We start from the raw sequence: 16050 nt of genomic DNA, 5'->3' as shown, positions 1-16050 counted from the left end.
ACACGGGAAGAAAAAAAAATACGGCAGAGCGAGCCAGCGCTGCAGGTGCGCGAAGGCTGTTTTTAAAAGGCAGTAACGTCAACTCTTCTAATGACCGATACCGCAAACGCAAGCTGCGTCTCAATTCGCAGACAGCCTGCGCTTTGTAAAGCGAAAAAAGCCGTAACATGCAACTTTTGTAAAAACAAATTTACATGGCACGGAAGCACCACTGTTATGATGCACCACCTGAAAAGAAAACACGATGGAGCCTTCGATGGCAGTGAAGAGAGCTGATCAGCAGGGTGAGCGGCCATGTTTGTTTCATTTTAAAGAGGGGAAACGTAACGTTAGTTTCTCAGGTAGCTCATCTGATGCTTTCCTTACCTTGTTAGTAGGTTACAGACAGTGATAAGGTTGGCTACTTATTTTACTTTTAATTTCATTTGAATTAGCTTAAGCAGCATTTATATTTTCTTTATAAATAAATGAACTTGCAAATTATGAGGGCAAGGCTTTTAAAGTTTAAATCTTCTGGCAAAGATAAAGTAAAGAAGATCCTGCAATTTATGGAAGTAAAGCAGAATAAAATCCAGCAAGATCAGTAATATGTCAATTATTTATATGCCACATTCCCATGTAAATATCTGTCTTTGGAGGATGTGTTTTTTAGCACCCCTAGTTCTCTCATTTTTATTCCAAATACAATTTATAATTTGAATCACAGGGCTATTTTTATCTCTATGGTTAAGTATTTTCTCAAGTAGCAACTTTAACTGCTATGCTTTCCTGTCTTAAAAGGCAGAACTCTATTAGTAAAAAAAAATTGTTGAAATGGGGGGGGCTATTGTTTAAACCCCTTAGGGGCTTTTAAATACAAAAATGTATTTTTTGTGCTTTATGAAACAAAGTACCCTATATTTTTTGGATGTACAGCTACATTTCTCATGTAAGTTTGCGTAGTTTTAACATAAACATTTATTTTTCATATTGCACCAGTGCAGTTAATGAGCAACCTGTACTTGTGTGCTTGTTTGTTCTGTCTAAAATGTTTATTTTGGAATAAAGAGGTTAATATAAAAAATATTTTTTGTCCGATTCATTGATTAATCGAAAAAAATAATCGGCCGATTCATCGATTTTTAAAATAATGGTTAGTTGCAGCCCTAAATGAAAGACAGGAAGCATAATAGCTGCCTTAAGTTCAGGAAGTAGTGGAATTGTGCATAGAGCCCATCGGAGGCTGGAAATGATATGAGATTGAGCCGCAAAATACGTTGGGATGATGTTACCAAATCTCATAACACCAAATATTTCTCAATTTGGGTCCATACCAGGGCTTAACAATTTTGTCAAAAATCTAATTGCGTTTTATGTTTAATCAATATCATGATTTTCCTCTGGATTAACCACCAATGTTTAGATGTTTTACTCAAGGGTTTCAGGTTTTTTTATGACCTTGAAAGCTTGCTTGTCCAGAGTCCATCACATTTGCTTTCTTAGCTCTACTATCATACATAGATCCTCGTGCACCTATCTTCCATTCAGTGTGGACACTTTAAGTGTATTACCGCTTGTATTAGCCCCAGGGGTGTCAAAAGTATTAAGGTTTATGAATTAAGTATAAATCCTACTGTTTGTGGTAATAACCACTTTTACTTGAGTAGCAACTTAAGGTTTTTACTCAAGTGAAAGTATTAAAGTACCTTTTTAAAAACTCATTAATGTATAAAAGTAATGCAGGTAATAATGTGAAGGACAGATGATTTAAGCATCATAGTGGTTACTGCACTACCCTAATAAAGGAAAACTTTTCTACAATTCTGGATAACTTCCTTATACTTAATTTTCTTAGTTTTATAACTAATAATAACAGTGTTGAATTCAACTTTGCATCTTGAAAAAAAATTAATTTTGTATGGAGCGAGTAGCAAGTTGGTGCAGCACCAAGTCCTACCACAAAGAAATTCATTTTCTGGATAAAACAAATTATTTTGATGTTTTTTGTTATTTTTTTTATACCAAGAGGCCATAACAAGCATGAGCTAAAAATGAAACAAAACTAATGAATCTATTTTTCAAATGTAAGGAGTAGAAAATAGAGACCGCACCGAGCCCTACTGATGAACTAGTACCAATTTAGCGCGGTTCAGTTGTGTCTGGCGCGGACCGGTTCAGTTGTACGTATCATTTACACTCAACAGTTATCCCGGTTACTGTGCTCGGAACAATCTTGGCACGGTTTCAAAAGGGTAGTATAAATGGTGCTATTGAATATTTGGTCCTGCCATTGTGTGAAGTTAGCATTTTAGCACAAGCATAAGACTAAAGTTGGTATAGAATACAAAGACAGATATAAAATGGTAATGGACACAAGTTAAAGTTAAACGTCAAAAGCACATATGCTTTATGAGATGGTCTATCAGCCAAAAAAATAGACTCAAGTATTTAGTTGAAATATGATCAAGCTGTATAGATGTTACGCCCACCAAGGACACAACATATTTGAGGACACGAGACAAAAATGAGGGTTCAAAAAAAGATGTTTTATTAATAAATTCTCTCCGTTTTAGTTGTTCTTGATTCGGCTTCTTCAGATGTTCTGCGAAGAGAAAAATAGTTAACGGCCCTCAAATCCCGTGCCCCAAAAAAATAAAAAAAGAAACCCAAAGTAACAACAGAAAGTTGGACCTGGCAGGCCGATCAAACAGAATAAAACGGTACAGCAGGGGGCCAACCCTATACAGGGCCGTCGAAGCCCCTACTGGTACCGGACTAAAGGCAAAAAATAACCTAAGCGAAAGAAAAATCGAAAACAGGACTACCGGTCCCGCCAGGCCAAAAACCTCAAGAAAAAAGTAAGAAAAAGGTAACAAAAATACCACATGGCAGGCTGGAACGTCCGCTGCAGGCCGCAGCGACAAGACAAGTGCGCACCGCGCACGATGGAGCAAATGAAGCAGGTGGGAAGTGGCGTCCAAACGAGGTTGGAAAGGAACGCGAAAGGAACGCGCAAGGAACACGCAAGGAACACACCAACGTGCTGAAGGCCAGCCTATTTATAGGCGGACGACAGCACCACAAATTAACATAATTAATTTACTAAAAGAATCCTAAAATATATTAACAAAAAGATCCTTCAACTAAAGTTTATAAGCAAACGAAGAAAAGAAATGGACAAAAATCATAATGTGCCTGGGGCACATAACACCCCCACCCAAAGACTCTGAATGGGGTCTGAAGCAAAGCTCAACCCATTCAGAGAAAAAAAAAAAAGGAAAGCGGGACTACAGTCGTGAGTGTGCGTCGGCCACTACATTGTCCTATCTTCACATAATAAAAACACGTTAAAAGGAAAGCGGGACTAGAGTCAGGAGAGTGCGTCAGCCACTACGTTGTCCCCTCTTCCTACAAGAAAAAACGCGTTAAAAGCTGTCACATCCAGACATAATCCAATGCGCTCTCAATGCCACCGAGCGCGCAAACACAGCCGATCCACCAACTCCAGTCTGCGTTCTTCCAAAAACAGCTCCTTTTCCATCAAAGCCAGCTGTCCTAATTCGATCTGAAGTTCCTCTAAACGACACGGATCAGCTGCAAGTGAGGTTTTATTCGGCGATTCATCAAGACTCTGTGCTAAAACTGCAGCAGGAAAAATATCCTTCGTGCACTCACTAAAGACATCTAATGTGGCTCCTCGAGCACTCATCCAGGTCAGACTCCATGTCCACCCCTGGAATCTAGCCACACTAAACAGGAACACTCCATCCAATGTAGGCTCTCGAGCAAACTCATCCAGGTCAGACTCCATGTCCACCCCTGGAATCTAGCCACACAAACTGTCAAGCACACACACAAAGCCACAAAAACACCAGAGCCAAATCGTCCAATCCACAATAACCTCAAAATGCTCGGCTTCCCGTGCATCTGCAGCTGCCCCGACACCTGCGTCATCTCGTTCACTGGAAACACAACTGATAGAGTTATGCAGAGCGGGCGCACGTTCAGCAACAGATCCTTTGTGCATTTCTGCAAAGTGTCCAATGTGGGCCCTCGAACAAACTCATCCAGGTCAAACTCCATGTTTACCCCTGGAATCAAGCCACACCAAATCAGGGACACCTCTGCACAAACAAAGCTACAGCACCACCAGAACCGAATGCTCTAATTAATCAGCGCAACGCGCGTCAGCTGCGCAAAAACACACACAAACCCAGCACAACCGCCAACAAACAAGAACCAACCGTAGGACCCGACCTGTCTCTAAAAGGCACACTTTGTTTAAACAAGCCCCCAAAAATATGTTACGTCCACCAAGGACACAACATATCGGAGGGCACTAAAGGCAAACTTTGTTTTGACAAGCCCCCAAAAATATGTTACGTCCACCAAGGACACAACATATTGGAGGGCACTAAAGGCAAACTTTGTTTTGACAAGCCCCCAAAAATATGTTACGTCCACCAAGGACACAACATATCGGAGGGCACTAAAGGCAAACTTTGTTTTGACAAGCCCCCAAAAATATGTTACGTCCACCAAGGACACAACATATCGGAGGGCACTAAAGGCAAACTTTGTTTTGACAAGCCCCCAAAAATATGTTACGCCCACCAAGGACACAACATATTTGAGGACACGAGACAAAAATGAGGGTTCAAAAAAAGATGTTTTATTAATAAATTCTCTCCGTTTTAGTTGTTCTTGATTCGGCTTCTTCAGATGTTCTGCGAAGAGAAAAATAGTTAACGGCCCTCAAATCCCGTGCCCCAAAAAAATAAAAAAAGAAACCCAAAGTAACAACAGAAAGTTGGACCTGGCAGGCCGATCAAACAGAATAAAACGGTACAGCAGGGGGCCAACCCTATACAGGGCCGTCGAAGCCCCTACTGGTACCGGACTAAAGGCAAAAAATAACCTAAGCGAAAGAAAAATCGAAAACAGGACTACCGGTCCCGCCAGGCCAAAAACCTCAAGAAAAAAGTAAGAAAAAGGTAACAAAAATACCACATGGCAGGCTGGAACGTCCGCTGCAGGCCGCAGCGACAAGACAAGTGCGCACCGCGCACGATGGAGCAAATGAAGCAGGTGGGAAGTGGCGTCCAAACGAGGTTGGAAAGGAACGCGAAAGGAACGCGCAAGGAACACGCAAGGAACACACCAACGTGCTGAAGGCCAGCCTATTTATAGGCGGACGACAGCACCACAAATTAACATAATTAATTTACTAAAAGAATCCTAAAATATATTAACAAAAAGATCCTTCAACTAAAGTTTATAAGCAAACGAAGAAAAGAAATGGACAAAAATCATAATGTGCCTGGGGCACATAACAATAGATAAACAGACTAATTATTCAAAACTGTGAGCAGTTCACTTCAGGTACTTATTTATACCAACAGCTAACAGATTCCAGCCCTAACTTTATTCCGGGTGTGTTTCCAAACAACTGCATTCACACGTGTCCCACGATAGCCTTCCACCTGTGTGAGATCATCCAACGTGCACTGTAGCACTAACTGTGAACAGACAATGTTGAGCTGCGTAATCACACCCTGCATCCAACCAATTGAGAAACTTGGTTACAGCTTAACAAGCTCTTAATTACAGCATGCAGAGCTTCCACACATTTTGGCAGCTCAGGCAGAAAATGTGATTAATTAAATAGATGTGAGGAATGCATCTATTCCAGGGAGCAGAGAAGGTGTGTTGTTTTCTGGCATGAATTGCCTGGCTGTTTAGAGCAAGCTCGGTGGGGAAAAGGAAAAAATTGACTGAGAAAAGCAGCACTACGTTGCACCCAACAGAGTATTTATGGCCTTACAATCATTCTCTCTCAATTTGGGCTGTGTTTTCAAGCTTGACAAGATCGCTATGAGAAAAACAAATAGACTGATTAAAGGAGAATAACACCCATCTCCATCTATCTGAGCGATGCAAAGGCTTGTCTATCAGAATCCGGCTCCGCAGCACATGTACAACTGGGAAACATCTTCTTGTTATTATTAACGGAAACAGCCAGCGAGCTGGAACTTGTTCCACAGCTTTACGAAAAGTGCTGATAGGAGCCTGTTGCCTTGGCCTGAGTGTCAAACTGAGAGAACACAATGAGTCAGACGGAGCACCACAGGCCTCTGACTCAATAGTTCCCGCTTGAATCCTCACTCCTTTTCAACTGCAGAGCACTTCTCATTTAAGACAAATTACAACATATATATCTCTATAAGACAATGACTCATGAGATGTTTATCTAGCTCATAATATATCGGTTTTACATAAAGAGAGGCGAGTAAAATCGCCTTTTAGATTTTAGTTAAGGGGTATTTATTATAAGAAACAGTATTTATGTCTAATATATTCAAAGACTCCATTAGAACATCTGCATAATGGAGGAACTCCTCCGTATCGCTTGTAATCCCGCCTTTGTTCTTCCCAACCTTCTGTGCGCATTCAATGGCTTGCGAGAGCAGAAAAACAATGCAGTGGAGTGAAGCCTGAGCAGTACAGCTGTGGAGACTTTAAAAGAGATGTTTGAAAAGAGCAGGGGTGGGTAGGATTCAGGCCGTGTGGCCTTTTCTTTACAACTGTGTGTGGGAAGACCCTCCGGGCCAGACAGACACACCATTGCTTCACACACCGACATTATGCTACACCAGCCGCATAGAGGCGATGTAGGCGGGTGAGGAAAGGAGGGAGGGGTGAGGCAACCTAAACAGAGGAACTTTTCACAATCAGGAGGGATAAAGATGGAGGATGTGCTGTAGAGGAGTTTTCCATTCCTAACGCTCAACTCCATAAAACCAAAAGCTACAGATACATTGAAGCAGGAAATAAAGAAACAAAAACAAATCCTCAGTTAATTAAACCTTCTCTGGAAAACAAAAACAAAAAAAAAAACGGTGGTAAAGTAAGTCATTTTGACCTTACAGCTGATTTGAACCAAACGACGTTTTGTAGTTCAAGGATTTTTTAAGACACTACAACCAGTCAGTAAAGTAAAAAAATACAAATGAATACTAATGTTTAAATAAAAACACAAAACAGCAGCTGCTCATCGACTAAACGTACACGCAGAATCAGAACAATTTCTATGAATGTAAGGTGTTATCTAAGAGCGACTAATTAACAACTAGATTCAGGGGCCACTTTATTAGGTATACCTGCTTAATTGCTGGTTAATTCCAGTACAGAACCAACCAATCACATAAATGGACCTCAGAGCATTTAGGTATTTACACATCGTTTAGTGAACCTTGCTTTTCAAATCCTGAATCAGGATGAGGAGGAAAAATGAAATAAACGTTTTTTTAATGGTTAAATGGTTATTGGTGTCAAGTGGGCTTTTCTGGAGTATTTTAATTTAAAAAAAGAACGCCTATTTGAATTTTCCATGAGATCTATATATTGTGTTTACACAAAGCCGTCTAGGTAAGAGAGTTTTGACAAAAATCGCTGACAAGAACGGGAATCATTTCAAAGAGCAACAGCGATGCACGGAGCTTAAAAAGGGTCAAGGGAATTTAGGCTACGTTCACACCACAGCCTGAAGTGACCCAAATCCAATTTTCTTTTGTCCACATGCGACCTGGATCTGATCTTTTCATGGCTGTCTGAACTAGGGATGCACGATATAATCGGCCCCCTATCGGTATCGGCCTGTATCGGCCTTAAAACTGAATATCGGACATCGGCCACCCCACCGATATTTAACCTGATATTTGATCAGCTTCTGAGTTTCTACTACTTCTTCCTCAAAAACTTCTTATTACAGACTTAAAAACTTCTTAAGATGAGGGAAAAATATTGATACATTAAAATATCACAATATCTTCATATGCTGATATATTGCCATTTAAAAACACCATATCAATCTCTTTTACTAATGAAATATTGCTATATGTCATCGAAATTTTGCCACATTTTTACATGTTGATATATTGACGCGGTATCGACCTATTTTACTAACAAAATCTCACAAGAATTTGCAAAATATCACGAGTTTGTAACAGAACGATGAAATTTCACAAGATTTTGAAAGTAAAATAGATCGATACCGCGTTTTAAAAAGTCAATTTGATATCAGCATATGAAAATATATTTGAGTATATTATTTTTCAAAGTGTCAGAAATGGATAACAAAACTGCTATTTTCAATGGCTACTTATTTTTGTCCAGCTTTAACATCGGTATCGGTATAGGTTATCGGCTACATGAGTTTTAAAATATCGGCATATCGGATATCGGCCAAAATCCCAATATCATGCATCCCTAGTCTGAACAACACAGATCCGATTTTTTCCAATCCAACCCAGGCCACTTCGCTATGTGGTCCTGAATCTGATACGAATCTAATCTTTTCAATGCGACCTGTGTCTGAACGATGAGGTCGCATTCATCTGACCTGAATGCCATTAGTAACAGACATAGGTCACTATTCTGCGTCTTGCTACACAGAAGTGGCAAGAAAAACAAACACCATGGCGGACGATGATGCGGAGAGCAGTATTTTTTTTAAACCATCTTGAAAAGATTGAGGTTTTAAGGTTTGGAAACATCGCTAGATTAGCTCCAGTACTACGTACATGTTTACTTCCGGAAACACAAAGCTTGCTGCTTGTGATGTCATTGCGTCCTTTACTGAGCATGCCGGACCCATAAGCTGTATGAATGCAGTTTACACAGGAGATCGGCAACGCAAAAAAAATTCGGATTTTTACAAAAAAATCGGAATTGAGCATCAAGGCCTGCAGTGTGAACATAGCCTTAGCTGCTCACACTAGAATTGCAAGACCTAAATATTATCTTTAGGTCCCTCTACTCATCTTTGTTCATGTAATCAAAATGTTAGCATCGAAATGTTATAGTTACAATGATCATCCAAATAATATTGAAATAGTCTGTAGACTAAAACAAACAAACAAAAGTACAACCAATCAGTAAAGTTGTTCGTACTGCTTCCGTCTCCTTGAACCCTAGTCGGCCTCGGCAGATGGCCGCTCACACCGAGTCTGGTTCTGTTGGAGGTTTCTTCCAGTTAAAAGGGAGTTTTTCCTCTCCACTGTCGCTACAAGCATGCTTAAGGCTGATTTATACTAAGAAACCAGGTCGTCTGCGTGTGTCACACTAAAAGCAACCTGGACCCACAGCTAGTTCCTGATTGTCTGTCTTACATTGTGGCGTGGAGTAACATAACGCAGACCACGTTTCAAAATTGGGCATAAATCAAAAATATCTGCGACAAGCTCAACCAGCCCTTAAGTGTCAGGGATTGCATTCGAGTCAATGAGTCGATGCAATCAACTGGTTTTCCTTAGATAGAAAACTTTGAATCAATTTGACTGGATACTCTGGTGAACTGTAAAGTGCTTTGGGATGACGTGTTGTTAATTGGCGCTATATAAATAAACTGAATTGGTTGTGTATTTTGTGAAATAATTATCATAAAAATAAGGCCTCTCACACATCTCCCTGTATTTTGAATGGGCAGAAAAGCACTTCCACCAAACTATTGGAAACCCTGGCTAGCAACGTAACTTTCTTGGTCCTCCACTGGTAAAACTCTCCTACTCAAAGTTTTGGGTTTATAGATAAAGTGTGACAGTAGAAAATGTCCACTTAGTGTGAACAGTTATAAGAGAACCAAAGGCAGACTGATTTAAAAAGATATAAAAAGGCAACAGTAACTGAAATCCCTATTCCTTGTAAAATAACATAAACAACAACCTTCCCTGAAAACATGCAACCTACTAGTAGATGGGCTACAGCAACAGAGTACCACAACAGACACCACAGCCGTTAGTTGAAAATGGAAATGTAAAAAATTATCGGAATTTATTTATTCTCCAGTAGCTAACTGTAGTTCCATACAAAGGTTTTCTGAAAGATTACTGTATCCTGCATATTCTTTATAATTTTTGTGTTTTACACTTTATTTTTTTTGTTAAATTTGTTAGTAAATAAAACCTTCAGTGTATATTTCCAATACTAAGGTACGATTCTTTGCAAGTTTCAGGGGTAAATAAGCTTTTCTCTGAGTTAGCACCAGCCAAAAAAGCGTGGAAACAATAAAGAAAGATCAGAGATCCAGTGGGAAAAAAACAAAAAAACTGTTGATGGCAAGAGGAATGAGACTCGAACAGCATTCAGAATACAACATAAATGTTGTTGTTGCATGAAACGAGAGGTAAAACTGCCTGTGGCTGCTAGGTTGATGGATGTGAGAGTAAATGCCTTAAAAACACTGATAGTATTCTTCGTCTCAACAATCTGAGTACAATTGATATACAGGTGCTGGTCATAAAATTAGAATATCATGAAAAAGTAGATTGATTTCAGTAATTCCATTTAAAAAGTGAAACTTGTATATTATATTCATACATTACATACAAACTCATATATTTCAGATGTTTATTTTGTTTAATTTTGATGATTACAAATGACAACAAATGAAAATCTCAAATTCATCATATCAGAAAATTAGAATATTGTGAAAAGGTTCAAAATTGATGGCCCCTGGTTCCACACTCTAATCAGCTAATTAACTCAAACCACCTGCAAAAGCCTTTAAATGGTCTTTCAGTCTAGTTCTATAGGCTACACAATCATGGGGAAGACTGCTGACTTGACAGTTGTCCAAAAGACGACCATCGACACCTTGCACAAGGAGGGCAAGACACAAAAGGTCATCGCTAAAGAGGCTGGCTGTTCACAGAGCTCAGTGTCCAAGCACATTAATAGAGAGGCGAAGGGAAGGAAAAGATGTGGTCGAAAAAAGTGTACAAGCAAGAGAGATTACCGCACCCTGGAGAGGATTGTGAAACAAAACCCATTCAAAAATGTGGGGGAGATTCACAAAGAGTGGACTGCAGCTGGAGTGAGTGCTTCAAGAACCACCACACACAGACGTATGAAAGACATGGGTTTCTGCTGTCGCATTCCTTGTGTCAAGCCACTCTTGAACCACAGACAGCGTCAGAAGCGTCTTGCCTGGGCTAAAGAGAAACAGGACTGGACTGCTGGTGAGTGGTCCAAAGTCATGTTCTCTGATGAAAGTAAATTTTGCATTTCCTTTGGAAATCAAGGTCCCAGAGTCTGGAGGAAAAGAAGAGAGGCACTTCATCCACGTTGCTTGAAGTCCAGTGTAAAGTTTCCACAGTCAGTGATGGTTTGGGGTGCCATGTCATCTGCTGGTGTTGGTCCATTGTGTTTTCTGAGGTCCAGGGTCAACGCAGCCACATACCAGGAAGTTTTAGAGCACTTCATGCTTCCTGCAGCTGACCAACTTTTTGGAGATGCAGATTTCATTTTCCAACAGGACTTGGCACCTGCACACAGTGCCAAAGCTACCAGTACCTGGTTGAAGGACCATGGTATCCCTGTTCTTAATTGGCCAGCAAACTCTCCTGACCTTAACCCCATAGAAAATCTATGGGGTATTGTGAAGAAGAAGATGCAATACACCAGACCCAACAATTCAGAAGAGCTAAAAGCCACTATTAGAGCAACCTGGGCTATCATAACACCTGAGCAGTGCCACAGACTGATCGACTCCATGCCACGCCGCATTGCTGCAGTAATACAGGCCAAAGGAGGCCCAACTAAATACTGAGTGCTGTACATGCTCATACTTTTCATGTTCATACTTTTCAGTTGGCCAACATTTCTATAAATCCTTTGTTTTTATTGGTCTTCAGTAATATTCTAATTTTCTGATATGATGAATTTGAGATTTTCATTTGTTGTCATTTGTAATCATCAAAATTAAACAAAATAAACATCTGAAATATATGAGTTTGTATGTAATGTATGAATATAATATACAAGTTTCACTTTTTAAATGGAATTACTGAAATCAATCTACTTTTTCATGATATTCTAATTTTATGACCAGCACCTGTAAATAGATGGACTGACTGATTGGTTATTTCCTCGATGATGTGTCCCTGTGTTTGTTTGTTAGGAGCAGGAATTTATTTAGTTTTTCTTGACTTTAATCTGAGAATAAAGCCGACATTTACCAAAATATTCAATAAAAAAAAAAGCAACAACAGTTACTTTAAAGACTAAAGAGCTTTCTTTTAAAAACAGGTAACCTTTTCATTTAACAACTGGTACTAAAACAAGAATTTATTACCCAAGTTTGACTTTTAATGATAAAAAAGTAATACACTGGAAAGTCAAAATCTAGATAATTTTTTCCTCAAATAAGTGCATCTGTTCTTGGATTGAGGAGGTAAAAGAGACATTTTGCCAATGGAACAAGACAATTTACACTTAAAATAAGAAAATACAACTGCATTGTCTTATTTCAAGAGTGTTTTATCTAATTATCACATTTTTAAGAGTAAAAAAACGATTTCAATTGGCAAACTATCTCATTAAACTACTTAAATTAAAGATAAATACACTTAATTTAAGAAATGTTTACTTATTTCCAGATCGTTTTTCCAGTGTAGACACCAACTAGAATGCGTTTTGAATAAAAAATGATGGTGTTATAGGTTAGATTTAAAAAGTTTTGATCCATTTAATGCTCACTAAAACCTAATGAATTGGATCAAATGATTCAAGATTAATACAAGCTTAACAGTTATGCAAGAATGCACAAATTAAGTCAATCAGAACAATAACAGCTTTGAGTTGGAGTTAAACAATTTAAAGGTAGAGTAAGAAAAGTGATGTGTAAATAAAAAAAATACATTATTAGTATAAAGTAGATCTTGTGAACAGATTGTCTAACCCCAACGGTCGACACGTTAACTTTACCTGAAAAATTCGTACTTTTTCTTCAACTTACATTCATTGCCGTTAAAGGGGACATAAAATAAATAAATAAAAAACAGAAAAACTAAATCAACCTACCCAGAATAGGATGTTGAATCCAAATAAGAAGTATTTGACGCAGCAGCTGACTTCGGCTCCTTTTATGTGATGATGTTTTCTGCTCATTCTTCCGAGGAGTGGAGGAGGCTATGGTGGGAAGCTAAAGTAACCTATAGGGATAGGCACTTCCACAGCTCAGCTAAAGCCTCGGTTCCCCAACTACTGCCATCCAGGCACACTGTCTCCATGAGCTGAACGGTTTACTCACCGCTGAAAGCTGAGCATGTCACATTAAACTGAAGTCCCTCGGTATCTTTCTGCTGCTTGCTAGGCCAGCTAGCTCGCAACTTCTACAGCTAGCTTTAGCGGCTAACAACAACAACTGAGGGACACCTAACTAAGGCACACACATCCATCTGAAATTCTTTCGACATTCAACGAAAAAAAAAGGCTCCCTGTTGTGAAAACATTTAAAAAAGCACAGAGAGATCGTGTTAAAGCGGGTAGCCGTTCAGCTAAACCCTCCTAATGTTATCTGTCCTGCTGCCTGGTGCTTATAGAGCCAGCATCTTTGTTTGCTTTTTTTTTTCCCAGGGCAGAGAGTCCTGGCTGTCAAACCACACATCCCAGCCTATTAGCATGTTTTAACCTCAAGAGCGGCCTCTTGTGTCATCACTGAGATTTTTCCTTCCTTCCATATCTCATTTATTTGCAGCATGGGTGAGATAAATAATAAGTGTTTCATAAAAATAAAAAAGGGTCATTCTATTGAAGAGGATTAGGGCCACTGAAAGGAGAAAATAAAAAGTTAACTGATTTTTTAATTTTATTTATGTTTAATATGGAAAAAAGTCAGAATTCTGTATTTAATCTCAGAATTCTGACTTTATTCTGAGAATTCTGACTTTTTTTTCTCAGAAATCTGACTTTAATCTGAGAATTCTGACTTTTCTCAGACTTGTAGATCTTAATGTAGATGGGCACCATGAAGGAAGAGATGTGGGAGCAGTCAGCTTCAATGACAAAGATGAGATGCTATGTCATTAATGGAAGAGCAGAAGGTGATTAAAACAAGAGAGCTAGTTTAGTCTCTAAAACAAACACGACTTCGGCTTGATGCTAACATGTTTGTTAGCTGTCAGAATTCAGTGATTAAAGTCAGAATTCTGAAGAAAAAAAGTCTGAATTCTTAGATTGAAGTCAGAATTCAGAGATTAAAGTAAGAATTCTGAGAATAAAGTCATAATTCTGAGATTAAAGTCAGAATTACGAGAAAAAAAATCTAAATTCTTAGACTAAAGTCAGAATTCTGAGAAAAAATAATTCTGAGATTAAAGTCAGAATTCTGAGAAAAAAGTCTGAATTATGAGAATAAAGTCAGAATTCTGAGAAAAAAGTTCGGAAAAAATTCGGAATTCTCAGATTAAAGTCAGAACTCTGAGATTAAAGTCAGAATTCTGACTTTTTTCTTGGAATTCTGACTTTAATTTCAGAATGCTGACTTTTTTCTCAGAATTCTAACTTTAATCTGAGCATTCTGACTTTTTTCTGTCATGGTTACAGCTTGATGCTAACATGTTTGTTAGCTGTCAGAATTCAGTGATTAAAGTCAGAATTCTGAGGAAAAAATGTCCGAATTCTTAGATTGAAGTCAGAAATCCGAGAAAAAATAATTCTGAGAATAAAGTCAGAATTCTGAGAAAAAAGTCAGAATTCTGACGTTTTCCCCATAGTAAACTGAAATAATATTTTAAAATCAGTTAACTTCTTTTTATGTTTTCATTGGGCCTAATCCTCTTCCATACATTTCAGCTATTTAACTAAATCAGTTTAAATATTCAAACCTACTCACTCAGTTTTATAATCTAGTAATAAAGTTTATACACATTATTATAAATCCTGTCTTACAAAAATATATTTTAGTTATTTAAGTTATAAATCTAGAACGTTTCCAAAGGGTTAATTTAAGGGGGTTACTAATGTTTGAAATTTAAAAAGCCAAAACTAATCTCAATACAAAAAAATCAAAAGCTTTGAAAGCTTAATTTACGTTTCCACAGGTGAACATTTTTAGTCAATCACATTTTTTTTATCCTTGATTATAAAACCTAAACAAAATAATTAAACATCAAGTGGGGAAAAATTTTGACATTAACACATTCAAAAATAAGACGGCCATACTCCCACTATGTACATTAATATTTTTGATCAAAATTGACTAAATGTGTTGATTTGTAGTCTCCACAGTCTCTTTCCATTATTAGGATTTCATACACTATGTCAATTCACCAACATCCTTCCTAAGCTATTTCAAAACTCTATCTAGCAGCTACTGATAATGTTATCCTCAAATATGAGTTAGTTTTCAGGAGGTGTATGTCCCCCAGATCCTGCCTCCAGGATCTTATGTATTTCTACCCAGAACGGGGCTAAGGAAGGGCAACTCCAAAAGATATGAAAAAGACTTGCCTTTACCTCAACATATAATCTCTAACAAGCTGCATGAACTGAATATTTAGATTTCCATGCAGGTTTGCAAAAAGATTTTGTCATACTTTCCTGCTGTCTTCCATACATAAGCGGCTTGTAGCTGCCGTTAAAAGAGCCTTTCCCATTCTTCTGTTGTGAAAATGACACCTCCTGCTGTTTCCCATCTTTTTTTAATGTGCAAAAAATTGTGACATTTAGAACACAGATATTTTACATCACTCTTAGTTATGGAACATCTTTATATGCACTATTCAATATTCAAGGATTTCTGCTTTGCAAAAATATGGTTTCTCAAACATTTTTGCAGAACGTTTCTAACTTGTAAATATCTGAAGAGATTCTGGTTTATCATTCCAAAATGCTCTTTAAGGTCCTGGAAGCTAATCCTTCTTTCATCTGTAAATAGAGTAAAATGTGTTGCACATCCTGATTTAATCAGTGTATTAAACTTTGTGTAATTCTTTACTGGTGCAAAAATCTGATTTATAAGCAAAAAATAAATAATCAGCTTTTTCACTCAGTTGTTTTTTCCATCTCGTTAATAATACATAATAATAGTTGAATTTTATTGATACATTGGATAAATTCACCTCTGCATTTAACTCATATCCTTAGGCAGCAGTGTGATGCTATTTTGCAGCACCCAGGGAGCAATCAGGGGTTAAGGGTGTTGATCAGGATCAGAATCAGAATCAGAAATACTTTAATAATCCCAGAGGGAAATTACTTTTGTTACACGCTCCAGTTACAGTTTTATAT

General features: G+C 38.2%; 1 protein-coding gene across 1 annotated transcript in view; it reads right to left on the bottom strand.

The window, feature by feature from the left end:
- tspan17 (tetraspanin 17) overlaps nucleotides 1-13389 on the bottom strand; it is a 40162-nt gene extending 26773 nt beyond the window's left edge. The window contains exon 1 of the mRNA XM_038284613.1: nucleotides 12841-13389. Within this exon, the coding sequence (XP_038140541.1) occupies nucleotides 12841-12927 (87 nt within the window). The 5' untranslated portion in view covers nucleotides 12928-13389. The remainder of the gene's footprint in view (nucleotides 1-12840) is intronic.
- Between the last annotated feature and the right edge of the window lie 2661 nt (nucleotides 13390-16050).

This window comes from Cyprinodon tularosa, unplaced genomic scaffold (assembly GCF_016077235.1).
Source record: "Cyprinodon tularosa strain WSP-4 unplaced genomic scaffold, ASM1607723v1 ctg20, whole genome shotgun sequence".
NCBI lineage: Eukaryota > Metazoa > Chordata > Actinopteri > Cyprinodontiformes > Cyprinodontidae > Cyprinodon > Cyprinodon tularosa.
Note: the sequence above shows the minus strand (reverse complement) of the source record. Positions and strands in the feature narration are given on the sequence as shown.